The 16,763-nt window shown below is 41.0% G+C and overlaps 1 protein-coding gene across 8 annotated transcripts in view; it reads left to right on the top strand.

Annotated features, from left to right (window-relative positions):
• The window catches only part of TEX2 (testis expressed 2), a 112,619-nt gene that overhangs the window by 46,198 nt on the left and 49,658 nt on the right, over positions 1-16,763 (top strand). For all 8 annotated transcript variants that reach the window (XM_071210750.1, XM_071210747.1, XM_071210748.1 and 5 more), the window contains exon 2: positions 806-2,467. In XM_071210750.1, the coding sequence (XP_071066851.1) occupies positions 830-2,467 (1,638 nt within the window). In that variant the 5' untranslated portion in view covers positions 806-829. The remainder of the gene's footprint in view (positions 1-805; positions 2,468-16,763) is intronic.

Below are 16,763 nucleotides of genomic sequence, written 5' to 3'. Positions count from 1 at the left end.
GCCAGAGCCCCTAGCAGAGTTCTTGGTAGGTGCTGGGTTATTGCACTAATACTTCATTTGCCTGCCCTTTGCATCTTGGATTCATTTAAAATAAAGTTTGCTTTCTTCTGATTCCTTAGAACATGGGTCATGTCTTCAAGGCTGCCTCAGTACTCTGGCCTATGGCACCTACCATCTGAGGAATAAGGAAGCCAACAGGTCATGGTAGTAAATTTGCTTATTTCCCTTTCCACACTTGGATACTTTGCTCCTTATTTACAGTGTCAAGAATGTACAATGTTTGGTGGAGAAGCAAGCTAAGTGATTGTTAGGATTGCTGTGAAAATTGCAATGGAAGCAGTACCCTTCCTGGGTTAGTGTTTTATAGTTAGAAAACCACTGGTGAATTGTTTGTTCCAAGATTCTCAGAATTACCAGGATGCTACATTTTATCATGTTGGGCATCTGAAGTAATGGTGACAACACCTATTGTGCACATATTTTAAGCTTTGAAATATAGAATTACTGATAGAAATGAGCCAGTTAAAAGGGAGGAAATAATTAGATGTTGTGAAGTAAGACAGAGTGTATGCATTTATAACACTGGTTTGTAGTTTGCTCATAAAAGAGATTGCCCAACTGAAATTTATCTAGTGAAAATTAAACCATTAAATCCTCTGAAGTGAAACATATTGGACATCTGCCAAGTAAAAGCGTAATTACCACTTAAAACTGAGCTGTTTTCTGTGCTCCTCTCTGCAAATAAATGAGTGTCAACTGTGGAGAAACTGCTTTCTGATATCTGGCTTTCTCACTGTTTCTACAGAGCCTGAGCTTTGTGAAGCCGGCAATGACAAGTCTGAATGGTAGCCATGCCGACAAAACCATTGACATGCCAAAACCATCAGCCCCCAAAGTGCACGTGCAGAGGTCCGTGTCCCGAGACACCATCGCCATTCACTTCTCGGCATCTGGGGAAGAGGAGGAGGAAGAAGAGGAAGAGTTCAGGGACTACTTTGAGGAGGGGCTGGATGACCAAAGCATCGTAACAGGCCTCGAAGCCAAGGAAGACCTCTACCTTGAACCGGGCAGCCATGGCTCCACTGACCCTGTCTTGCCTACCCTGGCAGATGGACTCTCCATGTCCCAGTCCCCTGCCATTTTGCCCGTCTCTGAGAACACTGTAAAGCTGTTGGAGTCCCCTCCTCCAACAGCCCAAGTATTAAGTACAGTGCCATTGGCTCTGTCCTCAGGGTCATCTTCATCGGGGCTCTTAGCTAGCTCTCCCAGTGTGTCCTCCCTTTCCGAGCAGAAAACCAGTTCTTCCTCCCCCTTGTCCTCTCCTTCCAAGTCTCCTGTCCTCTCATCCAGTGCCTCATCCTCCACCCTTTCCAGCACAAAACCCTTCATGAGCCTTGTGAAGTCCCTGTCAACAGAGGTGGAGCCAAAAGAATCCCCACACCCTCCAAGGCACAGGCACTTGATGAAGACATTAGTCAAGTCTCTGTCCACAGATACTTCCAGGCAGGAGTCAGAGACTGTGTCCTATAAGCCACCTGATTCCAAACTGAATTTACACCTGTTCAAGCAGTTCACACAACCACGAAACACAGGTGGAGATTCCAAAACTGCACCTTCTTCCCCACTGACTTCTCCCTCCGATACTCGCTCCTTTTTTAAAGTGCCCGAAATGGAGGCTAAAATTGAAGACACTAAACGACGCCTTTCAGAAGTTATATATGAGCCTTTTCAGCTCCTTAGTAAAATTATAGGGGAAGAAGGTGGCAGCCATAGGCCCAAAGCCTTATCTTCAAGTGCTTCAGAACTCTCCAATCTGTCCAGCTTGAATGGTCACTTGGAAAGCAATAACAACTACAGCATCAAAGAAGAGGAGTGTGACTCCGAGGGAGATTGCTATGGAAGCGATCCCAGCATCCCAAGAAGTGACCACCCAAAGTCCACTGACGAGCCCACAAGAGCAGTGGAACTGAAAAGTTCCCAGGTGAGCAGTCTGAAGGATTTAGGTCTGAAGACAAGTTCTCTAGTTCTTGAGAAATGTTCTTTGTCTGCCTTAGTGAGCAAAGAAGATGAAGAGTTTTGTGAGCTGTACACTGAGGACTTTGATTTGGAAACGGAGGGGGAGAGTCAAGTTGATAAACTCCCAGATCTCCCTCTGAAGTCACAGGTGCTTGCGGACAATGGCACGATTCTTGACAGTGAAGATGAGGTGGACTCGGCCAAGCAGCACCCAGACTTACCAGTGAAGACCTTGGGCTTCTTTATATTGTGTGTCTACGCGTACCTCATCCTGCCCCTTCCACATTACGTGAGTGGACTCTTTCTGGGAATTGGCTTTGGATTCATGACTGCAGTTTGCATGATTTGGTTTTTTACACCACCAAGTGCTCATAAATATCAGAGTTTCCATAAAAATGGACAACATTGGAACACAAGATCTCTGGATATCAAAGAACCTGAAATATTAAAGGTAAGCCTTCTCCGCAGCAGCTAGCTAGCCTACGCATCTGTTCTTCCTCACACCAGCCTTATTTTAGATCTAACAGTGTTTTTAGGGTTGCTAATTGTTACGGGTTTTTTCACAAGCAGGTTTTTAAGACTGTGGGGTCTCTTCATTCTCCAGGACCCAAGAAACTGTTCGGGTAAACCACATTCTAACTCAGGTTTTGCTGAATCACCAAGTAGTAGTTTTTCTAGGGTCTGCGTGGCTCCAGAGTGTGGCATTTATGACCAAGTCCTCTTTTGATCTCTCTCTCTAAACATGCCAGGAATTTGCTACTTGCTGAGGAACAGTTGTAATTGACTCTTTTTAGGACTAACTATTCTTGAGACCCTGGAGAGGGGTTAAATACCCCTGAAAATGCAAGAGAAGAAAGGCGGAAGAGAAAGCCAGTTAATGTCAGCTCCTAGCACTCCTCTTACCCCATGTGCTGTGGGCAGAGCTGGAGAAAGATAAATCACCTGTAAGTGCATCTCAGATGGTAGGCTTTAGGCTCCCAAGGGGTGCCAGACAATCCATCCGGGTGCAGGAAGAAAATATAAGAGTTTTTTTAATATTTATTTTTCAGAAATTCTAGATTTTGTGTATGTTTCGTTATAGACACAAATATAAAACTACAATAGTTTATATAATTTGTAAGTCATACATGCACTTATACCTACACATCATTTATGTATGTGTGTATGTTTTTTCAGATAGAGTGTAGAATCAGAAAAATTAAGGATTTATTTATTTATTTCTCTCCCCTTCCCCGCCTTTTCTGCATAGATTGAGATTATCATGTTGTTTTTTCCTTCAGTTTGTTAACATGGTGTATTATGTTGAAGGATTTTCTTATGTTGAAACCAGCCTTGCATACCAGGAATAAATCCCACTTGGTAGTGACGTATAAGCCTTTTGATATGCTGTTGGATTCAACTTGCAAGTGTTTTGTTGAGAATTTTTGCATCTATGTTTGTTAGAGAGATTGGTCTGTAATTTTCTTTTCTTGTAGTATCTTTATCTGGCTTTGGTATTAGGGTGATGTTGGCTTCATAAAGTGTGTGGGGTAATGTTCCCTCCTTCAATTTTTGGGAAGAGTTTAAACAGGATTGGTGTTCATTCTTTTTGAAATGCTTGGTAGAATTTACCTGTGAAGCCATCTGGTCCTGGACTTTTGTTTGCTGGGAGATTTTTTTGATGGATTCACTCTCCTTAAATGTGATTGGTTTGTTAAGTTCTTGTATTTCTTGTAGCATCAGTGTAGGCTGTGCATTTCTAGAAATTTGTCCATTTCATCTAGGTTGTCTAGTTTGTTGGCATACAGTTTCTCATAATATCTTCTTAGGATTCTTTTTAATTCTGTGGGGCCAGTTGTAACTTCCCCCCTTTCATTTCTGATTGTATTTATTTGCATCTTCTCTCTTTTCTTCTTTGTTCGTCTAGTTAGGGGTTTGTCGATTTTATTGATCTTCTTAAAGAACCATTATTTGGTTTTGTTGATTTTTTTCCCTTTTTTTTTTGTTCTCAATTTCATTTATTTCTGCTCTAATCTTTATTATGTCTTTCCTTCTGCTTGCTTTGGGATTAGTTTGCTGTTCTTTTTCTAGTTTTTCTAGTTATTCAGTTAAATCTTTGCATTTAGCTCTTTCTTCTTTTTTAATATAGGCATTTAGGGCTATAAATTTCCTTTTCAAGACTGTCTTCACTGTATCCCATTGTTTTTGATAACGTTGTGTTCTCATTTTCATTTGTTTCCATTTATTTACTGATTTCACTTGCAATTTCTTCTTTGACCCACTATTTGGGAGTGTGTTGTTCAACCTCCACACATTTGCAAATTTACTTTTTTCCTGTCTATTATTGATTTCCAGTTTCGTTCCATTATGATCTGAGAAGGTACTTTGTCTAAGTTGAGTCATTTTATATTTATTGAAAGCTTCATTGTATTCTAACATGTGGTCTATCCTGGAGAAAGATCCAGGGGCACTTGAGAAGAATGTATAACCAACCCACTGAATTTGGGTACAGTGTTCTGTATATGTCTTTTATGCCTAACTTTGTCATATTGTTCAAGTTCTCTCTTTCCTTGTTGATCTTCTGTCTAGCTATTCTATCTAATGATGTGAGTGGAGTGTTGATGTCTCCAACAATTATTGTACAGATGTCTATTTCTCCCTTCAGTTTTGCCAGAGTTTGTCTCATGTATTTTGGGGCACCCTTGTTAGATGCATAGTTATTTATGACTGTAATATCTTCCTGGTGGATTGTACCTTTTATTAATATATAATGGCCTTCTCTATCTCTTATAACTTTTTTTGCATTTAAAGTCTGTTTTGTCTGATATTAGTATAGCTACCCCTGCTCTTTTCTGGTTACAATTCATGTGAAGTATCTTTTTCCAACCTTTCACTTTCAGCCAGTTTATATGCCTGGGTCTAAGGGGAGTTTCTTGCAAGGAGCATATGGATGACTCATGTTTTTTAATCTGTTCTGTCAGTGTATATCTTTTGGTTGGGGAGTTTAATTCATTCACATTCAATGATATTACTGTAAATGCACTATTTATTTTCTCCATTTTATTCTTTGGTTTTCATACGTCATATCTTATTTTTGTCTCTTACTCTTGGTTATCCTTTCTGCTATTCTTCTTTTCTTTCTTCCAAGCCTGTCTCTCCTGCCTTAGTCTTTCAGGCTCTAAGGCATCCTTTAATATTTCTTCCATAGGTGGATTCTTTTTTGCAAAAAAGTTTTCTGTTTGTGAGTATTTTATAGTCACTTTCATATTTGAAGGACAGTTTGGCTGGATAAAGAATTCTCGGCTGGCAGTTTTTCTCTTTCACTATCCTAATTGTATCATACCACTGTCTTCTCGCCTCCATGGTTTCTGAAGAGAAATCTGCGCTAAGTCTTCCTGGACGTCCCTTGTATGTGATGGTTTGCTTCTCCCTTGCTCCTCTGAGAATTTTCTCTTTATCTTTGACATTCTGAGTAGTATGTGTCTTGGATTTATTGTGATTGGGGTACAGTGTGCTTCTTGGACATGTAAGTTCATTTCTTTTGTCAGAGTTGGGAAATTTTCAGCTGTGATTCCTCAAATACTCTTTCTGCCCTCTTTCCCTTCTCTTCTCCTTCTGGAACTTCCATGACACCTATGTTGTTGTGTTTTGTGTTGGCTTTCAAACCCTCTGAGTCCCTCCTCAATTTTTTCCATTCTTTATTCTCTCTGTTCTTTTCTCTCTTCAGTTTTAGCTGTTCTGTCTTTGGTATCCCTTGTTCTTCTGTCATTTCAAGTTTGCTGTTATTTGTCTCAAATATGTTTTTGATCTCACCTATTGTGCCTTTCATTTTCTTGAACTCTGTTACTTTTCTGTTCAGACTTTCAAATTCTTTTTGTGCTTGCTCGGTGTCCTCTTGATGTCATTTATCTTTTTGACCGTATTGTTTTTCAGCTCATTAATTTGACTTTGGAAATTTGTGTGCATCTCACTGATTAGTTCTCTCAAATTCTGCATCTCTTCTGGGGCTTTTATATATTCCTTTTCTTGGGCCATGTCTTCTGTTTTCTTAGTATGGCTTGTAATTTTTTGCTGATGTCTAGGCATCTGATTAGGATGTAGTTTACTCAGATGCTCAATTTCTTTTTCTTTTGTAGGAATGTAGTGGCAGGAGGCTGAGTCAAGGCTCTTTGACTCTTGGCTCCACCTGGATTGTTAGGATTGTCCTGCTGACTGCTCAAACTGGGCCCTGGACCCAGTAATTGGTTGTAGAATCACTTCCTAGGGCCTTGGGGAGGGAGACTATGGAGGCCGGAAAAAGCCTCTCCTACTTATAATTTTCTTACTTGCACTTCATTGGTCTGCCAGCAGATGGCACATTTTGGTAGATCTAAGTTCAGTGCCTGGTTGGAGTGAATTTGTTGCAATAGACTGGATGAATGTGACAGATCTTCCTGTCTGGAGCATGCCTTATAATTCAAACTTTCTCTGGGACAGTTCTCCAGTCTTCTCTGGCAACCCCTTCCCTTTTCTCTGATTGGAAATATTTCCACTCCCCTTTGAGTCCTCAGCAATCAGTCCCTATTCGTAGAGGAGGAGATTGGGAGGGTCGCATAGCTTTAGCCTCTTGCGGGGTCCAAGACAAACATGGTGTTGCCCAACCTGGCCTGGAAGGGCTCTTGGGACACAGCAGACCAATTTGTAAGTCAAAATCTGAGTCAGCCTTAGTCTGTGTCCCTCTCTCCCCTTTCCTGGGGCATCCTCAATAATTAGTCCCAGCCTGAAGAGAAGTAGGGTCCTTCCCCCAGCTCCCAGGACAAACCAGTGTGTGGTCCCTCCTGGCCTGGAAGGGCTCCTGGGATACAATAGACCAAATTTTGGGTCATAAGCTGAGTCAGCCTTAGGCTGTGTCCCTCTCTCTCCCCTTTCCTGGGGTAGTAGATCCCTGGAGCCCCCTTTGTCTGTAGTTGCAGGCTCAGAGACCCAAGAGTTCTAAAGTGTCTTTAGCGTGGCGAATGGTGCTGGCAGCAGCAGCCACTGGTTTCCTCACAGTTCTGCCATTCTCTCCTTTGTCCCTCTCTCCTGTGGGTGGTGTCCAGCCTTTGCCTGTTGTCCTAAACCCTGGATCTTTTTCTAGGCTGTTTCAGCCTGTTCTTTAGCTATTTTTCTGGAGGAGAAGAGAGTCCCATGTCTTTCTAGTCTGCCATTTTTCCAGAAGTCCAGTTATTGATTTTAATCTTTAGTTTTTCAAGTTTAAAGCTTGTTTGGTGTGTCTGTTAAACTAAGTTTTTCTCCCTCCTCCAGTTAAATAAGAATGATCTAAAAATGGCAGCATGATCTCTCCTTATTGCAAAAACAAAACAAAAAAACAAGGCAAAGAACTTTTTTCCTGGGTCCAAAATACTTTTGTAAAAAAAAATTCATGAACTTTTTTCCTTATTCCAAATAAATGCATGGTCAGTGCTTAGAAAACACAGGAAATCCAAAGAAAAAAATGTTCCTTATCATACTAGTGGGAGACAAATCACAGTTAATTTGGTATATATCCCAGATCTTTTTTAAAATTTCCATGTTATGGGTATGCACATACATACGCATGCATGCAAATACACACTCACATACCTTTTTTTGTTTTGATTTTAGTGGGATCATATATTTTGTTGCTGGGCCATTAAAGACTGTTTTCTTTTTTTTTTTTTTAAGGTTTATTTTTATTTATTTTTCTCCACTTTCCCAGTTGTCTGTTCTCTGTGTCTGTTTGCTGCGTGTTCTTTTTGTCTGCTTCTGTTGTTGTCAGCGGCACAGGAATCTGTGTTTCTTTTTGTTGCGTCATCTTACTGTGTCAGCTCTCTGTGTGGGTGGTGCCATTCTTAGGCAGGCTGCACTTTCTTTCCCGCTGGCGGCTCTCCTTATGGGACTCACTCCTTGCGCATGGGGCTTCCCTACACGGGGACACCCGTGTGGCATGGCACTCCTTGAGTGCATCAGCACTCCACGTGGGCCAGCTCCACACAGGTCAAGGAGGCCCGGGGTTTGAACCGCGGACCTCCCATGTGGTAGACGGATGCCCTATCCACTGGGCCAAGTCTGCTCCCCCAAAGACTTTCCTTTTAAAGAGAAGCTCATTGTTTTAGTTTCCTAGGCTGCTTAGAGCAATACAGTTTCAAACCACTACACTCCACCTTCTGGATCCCCTCCAAAAAACCTGTTCTTAAGTCTCATCAAAATTGATTGTGGGTGTCATCTGTCCTGGGGCACAATTCCCCTCTGTCTGTGGACCTGTGAAAATTAGAGAATGAGCTATCTGCTTCCATTATACAAAGGAGGTACAGGCATAGGATAAACATTCCTTTTCCCGTAGGGAGAAAGTAGGTCAGGGTCACTGGTCCCAAACACTTCCATAACCTTGCAGGGCATACTCCATTAGATTTTCAGGTCTAAGAGTCATCTATACAAAAATGTTTTGTTCTCTGGGCCTGATGGAGTGGGAACCCCACCCTTTCTAAATGCTTGTTCTGTGGTCATGTTTTTCCCAAACACTGGAGTGAAGGCTCCACACTCTCAAGCATAGGATGGCAGCCGGAATTTCTGCAATCTGGGGCACCTGACAAAACTAGGGTAGTAGCATTCTTCCTGAACAACAGGGCGGATAGCCCGTCCTTTCCAAGCACCGAGACATATTCACCATTTCCACACACATGGGTGGGTCCACTCTCTTTGCCCTGAGAAGATGTATTTGGTCCAGACCTCAGCATCCATGGTCCTGCCTTTGCAGTGATTTTTCCTTTAAGCCATCTCTTTTCTGTCCCCTTTAGTCCAAGCTGGTAGTGGGTTCTGTTTATACAGATCTTGCAAAAAAACTTGTCAGTTTTGCTTGTAACGGGAGTCCAATCTATCAGACAGCAGGGCTTTTCGGAGACCCTTCCTGGATAACCGTACCTCCAATCTTGACTTGCAATGAAATGGCTGATTGGATCCGTGTTCAGTTAAATCTTCATATGGAGCACTATTCTCTGGGGACTCACTTCCAGAAACTCAGACCATCAATTCCTGGGTTTTTTTTGTGTGTGTGCCCCAGAGTCCAGTTCTCAGCTTAGGTCTTTCCTCTCACATTTTGCTGTAAGCTGCAAGGAGAATCCCGGCTGCACTGTATACACTTAGCTTGGAAATCTCCTCTGCTAAATATCCAACCTCATCATTCTCAAATTCTGCCTTCCATCCGACATCAGAACTCAATTTCTCCAAGTTCTCTGCCATTTTAAAACAAGGATCACCTTTCTTCCAGTTTCCAGTGACACATTTATCAATTCTGTCTATATTCCTAACAACAGTCTCTTCAAAGCAATCAAGGCCTTTTCTATCAAGAATCTCCCAGTTCTCCCTCTACCTGTTCTATTCCCACTTCCAAAGCTGTTTCCACATTTTTGGTATTTGCAATAGCAGCACCCCATTGCTGGTACCAAAATCTGTTTTAGTTTCATAAGCTGCTCAAAGCAATACCATGAGATGGGTTAGCTTAAACAATGGGAATTTATTCATTTATGGGAAGCCAGGAAAATGTCTAAATCAAGGTATTATCATCAAAGCGATGCTTTCATCCCAAAGACCAGCTGCCGGCAATCCTTGTTCCTCAGTTACATGTCAAGGCACATGGCAGTGTCTTCTCCCCTTTCTTCCAGGTTTCATTGATTTCTGCTTCTTGCTTCCGTGGCTTTCTTACTTTGTCTCAATTTCATTCTATTAGAAATTACTATATGAAGTGGTACAAAAAATGATTCATTGTGCATGGTTGCTAAGCTTTTTTGATAGAGTGGTACTGTGACTAGCTGAATTACATGCCCTCTAAGTAAGTTAGTACCAGTCTTTAGCAAAGAAAAATGGTCTTTATATAAATTCCAGTGCTTAATGACTGGCTGTGGCATTCAGTTTACACTGGTTTGAACACTTAGTTGTTTTGGAAAGATTTTAATTTTAATACAGGCACTCTTTAGTGTTGAGTCAAATCCCTGTTATATGCTAAGAGTTTACTCATTACATAGAGGCTACCAATGGAGTGGGATTTTAATATTACAGCATAGCCTGGTTGCTTTGATCTCATTATTGAAACAGTAAAGGCAGGTCAGTGACATTGAGCATCTTCAGTGGGCTCAGTGTTGAGTACATTGTCTCATTTAATCCTCACCCTAACCCTATTCAGTTCAGGGATGTGAGGACACACAACCAGTGAGTAGTTGAGCCAAGCAGGACTACAGTCTTTTGAAAACGGTGTCTTTCCCTCAGAGACTGGGATAGATGCTTTATTGACTTTGCCGTGTGGAGAGTAGGTGCATCAGTGCTGTCATGGACTGACACCTGCCATCCAAGCAGATTATACGTCTTCTTCATGATTGATGTTTGAACAACTCTGATGATTTTGGTAATTCAGTTATCTTTGGGTTAGCTTGTTTAGACTGGCTTCATTAGTAATGAGGAAAAAAGTATGTTTTAGCCTGAGGTCTTTTGTTTGGTTCACGGGGCTCTTTGTGACTTAGTGACATAGCTAAATACATTCTTTAGAAAAGGAACACAATGGATTAGAAGGGTAGGTTGTGTATTACAAGCCAGATATTTCATATGCCGTTGTTCTTTGTGCATAATTTTACTGAGTGGGAGATCATATGTTTGGGAACCACTTAAAAAGTACAGCACTTTAAAACTTTTTAGCAGGATTGACATTAAATTTAGGACCCAAATGTTGTGATAAGAAAAGGAAAGTATGATGGTGTCTAATTTGAGCATCTGTCTTTTTCTTTTATATTCTCATTGGTCATTTTACTTTACTTTCTATATGAGCCAGGGTAACAGTAACTGTTATAACAAATTAGAAGCTTATTTCTTGCCCACATAGTAGTTCGGTTTGAGTGTCCCATATGGGTGGGTAGCCTCTGGCACCTGTTAACACAGGGGCCCAGGCTCCTTCCATTTTGTGGCACCACCCAGAGGTTAGCATTTTTTTAAAGAGCTAGACAGTAAAGATTTTAGGCTTGCCAGCCGCATGGTCTTTGTCCTAACCACTCAACTGTGTATTCTTTCCATCAGAACTAGTCAGCTCTACATTGTGGTAGGAAAACAGGCCATAGGCAATATGTAAATGAACAGATATAACTATGTTCCAATAATACTTAACAAAAACAGGCCCTGGCCTCATTCTTGACCCCTACCCTAGGGTGTTAGAGTGCTTTGCATCTAGGTGGCAGAAGGGGGAAGAGAAAGCAAGAAGAAAAACCTATCAATGCCTGGACCCAGATGTGATGCAGATCACTTCCAGTCTTATTCCACTGGGGAGAATAAGTCTGACAGGCTGGGCAGATTCTTCCTAGCAACAGCTCATAGAAAGGGGTGCCTACATTTTGGACAGACAGCTAGCCTTCTCTGCCTCACTTTCGTAATATTTATCAGAGCTATAGTTACTTATTATCTGCCTTCCCGAGTGCTCTATTAAGTTTTATAAGTGCGTAGGCCATGTCCATCTTATTCATTGTTGTGTTCCCATCTCCTGACATGTAATAAGCACATAAATAATTGTTGGATGAATGGATGGGCAGATGAATAAATAAACAAATGAATGAATATGGTGTTATCAAGTGGCAGTGAGGCAGTATTGACCCTATTTCCCAGGGAAGTTATTTTTTTAAAAATCCCTGGTGTCTGCTTTAAAAAATATTCAGTCAGGCCTTAGTAGGAGTGGTCTTTTAGGAAGATGAAAATAGCTACTTTAAAGTATAGCTTATGGAGGTCCCTTCACTGAAGTGTATAAGCCAAGCTGGTCCCTCTTTGATAAGAATTGAAACTTGATGTTTGTTGTTTAGAAATTGTCTGGCAACAAGGCTCTTTTCTTCCAGTGCTCATACAGTGCTGCCCTCCTGAATTCAAAGGAAGTAGTAGAATGGCTTAAGCTAAGTGGAGCTCGGTGCTCAAGGAGTACTTTCGGAGACCTTGTGTTTTCAAACCTCTGAGCCATCTGTGTTCTCCTTGATGGGTCCAGGAAGTCCTTGCAGCCTAGACTGAGATTGTGGTTCCTTTATTGGCTCCATAAACAATTCAAGGAGCAGTTTTTCTTTGATGTGACTTCACATGATGAGAGGGAGGAGAAGAGGAAAGCTTTCTATATTTTATGAGGGCAATTTTATTACTCTGTCAATGCTACAGACATTTGCATTTAAAAATGACATGCAGCAGTGATGACTATATGGAATAGTAAGCCAAAAAGACCAATTTGCAGCCAAGTAGTAGCTACTCTCAAAGACAGGTATGTCCTCATGCCACTCTACCATCTCCCACTCTGAACTCAGCTGATCAGCCTGGACTGTCTGGAATGTGAGCAGTAAAGATTCTGTGCAACCAAATTGTTGCCACAAAATATGTAAAAGAACTCTTAGGACTTCTCCAAAGCCTGTTTGTTCTTAATTTATGGGAGTTCATAGCTGATGAGAAGCAGCAAATAGGAGAAAGGCTGCTACAGGCATTCAGCACAAAATGACACATAAACACCTCAAAACACCTCAAAACAAGGGGGAAGACTCACATGTAGGAGAAGCTCACATGGCTAAAAGCCTGATGGTCGTAGGTTAGCCTTTGTGGGTGGATGGCTTCTTGTGGGCCACCCAGTCCAAGGGTATGATTCTGGGCCACATGCCTCAACAGTAATTCTCCAGGGGTTTTGTTTTGGGTGACTGACTAGATGATCTGAGTTGGGGATCCCAGAAAGAGGAGTGGGTTTGGGTATAGGGTAATGAGGCACCAACATCAGCTTATTATACTTGGGAAGTTTGTTTTTGCCAAGCAGTCTCACAGAATGTACTTGTCACTTGGCCAAGAGTATACTTAATTCTTGCACCCCTTTTCCACATGTCTATAATGGAAAAGCTTCCTGAAGATTTCATAAATTTCTTGGATTTAGGTTTGAGTATAGGACTCAGATGCTGTTTTGAATTGTATTCATGACTACATTCTTTATCTCAGACTTAAAAACTACCAGCAGAGAAGCAGAGGTAGCTCAAATGTTTGAGTGCCTGCTTCCCACGTATGATGTCCTGGGTTCAATCTCCAGAACCTCCTAAAAAAACAAACAAAAAAACCCAGCAGCAGAATTCTATAGTAGGATGTTGATTTCCAGAGTGATGATCTGTCTCTTTTTAAAAGATATGGCCTAAGGGGAGTGAATGTAGCTCAAGTGGTTGTGCACCCATATATGAAGTCCTGGGTTCAATCCCTGGTACCTCCTTAAAAAAAAAAAAAGTAAAAGATATGGCCTAGAAGGTTGACTAAAATTCACTTACACCATTGTAAAGACTAATAGAAATAGATTTGGAAGAATCTTTTTTCTTTAGGCTATGTCACATTTAGGTATTTAATAAGAGGGATAGGTTTTAAAAATAATTAGATTCCCTAAATATGGGTTTTAGTTTTGATAGCTAAAAGAGTAATTTTCTAGGGAGGACATTCTATCTATTTTGACTTCTGAATTTAATCTCAATCTCATTAAATTCTCCAAGAAATTAGCAAGAAAAGGTTCAAGCTTATCTCTTTTAACCCTGTATACAGTGAGTACAAGAAATGTAAAAACATTTTCTCTACATCATACTTAACTGAAAATGTCCTGTCCCTGTAATTGGTGGCTTGAGTTTTTATGAATGGCTTTATAAACCTGGCTATTTCCCAGGGCCTTTTGATGCTAGAAAACTTTATCAGGTGTGATGTTTCAATGCAGGCAGCCCTCGGTGACAAGCAGTTACAAGCAACACAAATCCCCATGTTTTGAAATTGGTTGGTAAGGCAGCTATATGACAAATGCTTCCTGAATTCCATAGGAGCATGCTAGGAGTAAGTAACGATTACAAAATCAGGTGATCCCACGGTGATTTTATGTTAACTTTTATTTTTTAATTTTTTAAATAGAAAATTTCAAATACGCACCAAAGTAGAGATAGTAGTATAGTTCTCCATTTACCCTATATCCAGCTTCAACTGTCAAAATTGCCCATTTTCGTTCAATTCATTAATTACAGCATTGTTAAACTATGGTTCTAGTCCTCTTATATCTAACTGCCCTTTATAGCATCATTTCTTTGGGAAAATGCATCCTGAACTCCAGGATAGGTATTCTAGGACCATGCCCTTCGGGTTTTGTTCCAGGTGTCATCTGTGGAGGAAGAAGAGGGGCTGTGGGTATTGTGCCTTTAAAATTTCTCAGTTGTGTATTTTGAAAGAGTAAAACATGAATAACTATGAAAAAAATCAGCGTAGAAATATTTTCACTTCTAAAACTAAATACTTTGAAGATTGTTCTTATTGTACAATAATTAGCCCTTGAGAAGACATTTGCTATCCCCCAGACATAAGGAAGGTCAGGTGTTGGTGTGGGGGTGCCTAGCCTGCTATTGTTTTTGTTTTTTTTTTAAGATTTATTTTTATTTATTTCTGTCTCCTTCTCCCCCTGCATTCCCCCCATTGTCTGCTCTCTGTGCCATTTGCTGTGTGTTCTTCTGTGTCTGCTTGCATTCTTTATCAACGACACCAAGAATCTGTGTCTCGATGCAAGAATCTGTTGCATCATCTTGCTGAGTCAGCTCTCTGTGTGTGTGGCGCCACTCCTGGGCAGGATGCACTTTTTTCCCGCAGGGCAGCTCTCCTTGTGGGGTGCACTCCTTGTGTGTGGGGCTCCCTTATGCGAGGGACACCCCTGCATGTCATGGCTGTCCTTGCGTGCGTCAGCACTACATGTGGGCCTGCTCACCCCACAGGTCAGGAGGCCCTGGGTTTGAACCCTGGACCTCCCATATGGTAGGCAGATGCTCTATCCATTGAGCCAAATACGCTTGCCTGCTGTTGTTAATTGACTGCTTCATTCTGTTGCTTCTTTCAGTGGTCTCCAAAATAGGATGCTGAAGACAATGTCTGTTAGGGTACAAGAAAATACTGGAGTTTCTACTTTTATCTGTTTTTACTCTATCTGAGAAAGTAAATAAGCCTTGCTAATATTAAACATACAGATGATCATATATTATCCTTTGGCCAAAAACCTTGGAAACTATCAGTAAGACCATTTGAAATATGCATTTACATCCATTATTATTAATGATGAGCCTCAACCTAAGTGTGTGTGCGTGCGCGTGTGTTGTGCTTTGAGATGTTAGCCAAAGATAGTATGAATTCATCATCATATAAAAATTAAAAACTAGCAAAGAGGCTAATTATTTCATCTTTAATTCTTTATTTCTATTTTTGCTTTTTATAAAAGCTATATTATGAGACTGTGTATATAATTTATAAGGAAATATACGTATTGTGGGTGCATGCTCAAGACATTTTTTAAGTGATAAAATGTTTACTTTTAAAGTTTGGACACTATTTGCTTACCTATTTGTCATCTTATAATTTCAGTACTTACTGGTTAATATGATTTAATGTTTATCGTATATTAATATGTCAGATCTTGATTATTTTGTGGTTCACCTGAAATCATTTTATTTTTCTATCTAATTAAAGTCTTGATATCTCCTAGTCTTTATCACTATTATACTGATGCGTTATAATTTTCAAAATGTTCTGTGGTCGCCTGAGTTTGGGAGATGTTGTCCTGAAGACTGAGAAAAGCTGGCACAGTCTGTGGCTTTAGCCCTGACTCCAGTGCTTCTAGTGACACTGCTATGAAGGTGACCTTGAAGCAGACAGTGGGAGGATGTGGATGGTCTTGATGCTGGTGCCTCCTTCCCCTAATGGCTTTTTAATAAATGTTCTTGATAGTGTCTTTGAGGAAAATTTATTTTCAATGTTGGCTACCTGCCTTGATGCTGTCATTCATAGTATGAATTCTGTATGTCAGTAGGTCTGTTCATCTTTCATGGATAAAGTCCAGTTTATAACTAACATACTACGCTTTAGTAGACTGTTTCTGCCATATTCTCAAACTCCATGATGGATGATATTACTTTTTAGCTGATAGCTAAAAAGAAAACAACAAAAAATGGTTTAAGCTTAGCACAGAGAAAAACCCTGCTTGTGGTTTAGGTTTGGGGGAAAAGAAGAGTAATCACCTCTTTGTGTGCTTCAGAGATGATTTTCAGCAGCAGGGGCCTTGGGTCCTGGCTCTGTTTTCAAAGTCTTGGATTTGTTCCTTCTCTTGATAGACTAGATGAGGGAATGGTACAGGGACTCTGCAGGACAGGGCCTCAGATGCCAGCATAGCCACACGATAGCAGGGAAAAACATGCTGCAGTGGTACTGGATCAGCCCAGGCTCCCAGCGCACTGGGGAGAGAAAAATTCCAATGGCTTTCTCAGGCCAGGGGGCTGGTGCTTTTCTCTAGACGGCTCAATGTTAAGCTGACCAAGAGAGCAGTGGCCTTGAACTCCCGATTAGCACTGCAGCTGAGAGTGAGCAACAATAGTAGTTCTTTCAGACTTCGTTATTTTGCAAAAGGTTAATTATAGCTTTTAATCTTTCCAAGTATTTAATGGGTCCCTTTATAGATTGTGGTTTGTACTGAGAGCTAGACATGGCTTCTAAATCCAGTGGAGAATTGAAGAGAAATCTCTGACCTTTTATAGACACAATCACAGGACCAGTCCCTGGGACCAGTTGCAGCCTGGCTGACCATGGTCATTATCCCACAGCAGCGTGCTCTGTTTCCATCCCTCCCCCACCCCCACCCCCACCCCCTCATTTGTTCGTTGTTTTTGCTCCTTGTCTATTCATTGTTTTTGCTCAGTTTAGGGGGAGGGGGGTTGCTTGCTCATTGTCTGCTCGTT

Source organism: Dasypus novemcinctus, chromosome 21 (assembly GCF_030445035.2).
Source record: "Dasypus novemcinctus isolate mDasNov1 chromosome 21, mDasNov1.1.hap2, whole genome shotgun sequence".
NCBI classification, from domain to species: domain Eukaryota; kingdom Metazoa; phylum Chordata; class Mammalia; order Cingulata; family Dasypodidae; genus Dasypus; species Dasypus novemcinctus.
Note: the sequence above shows the minus strand (reverse complement) of the source record. Positions and strands in the feature narration are given on the sequence as shown.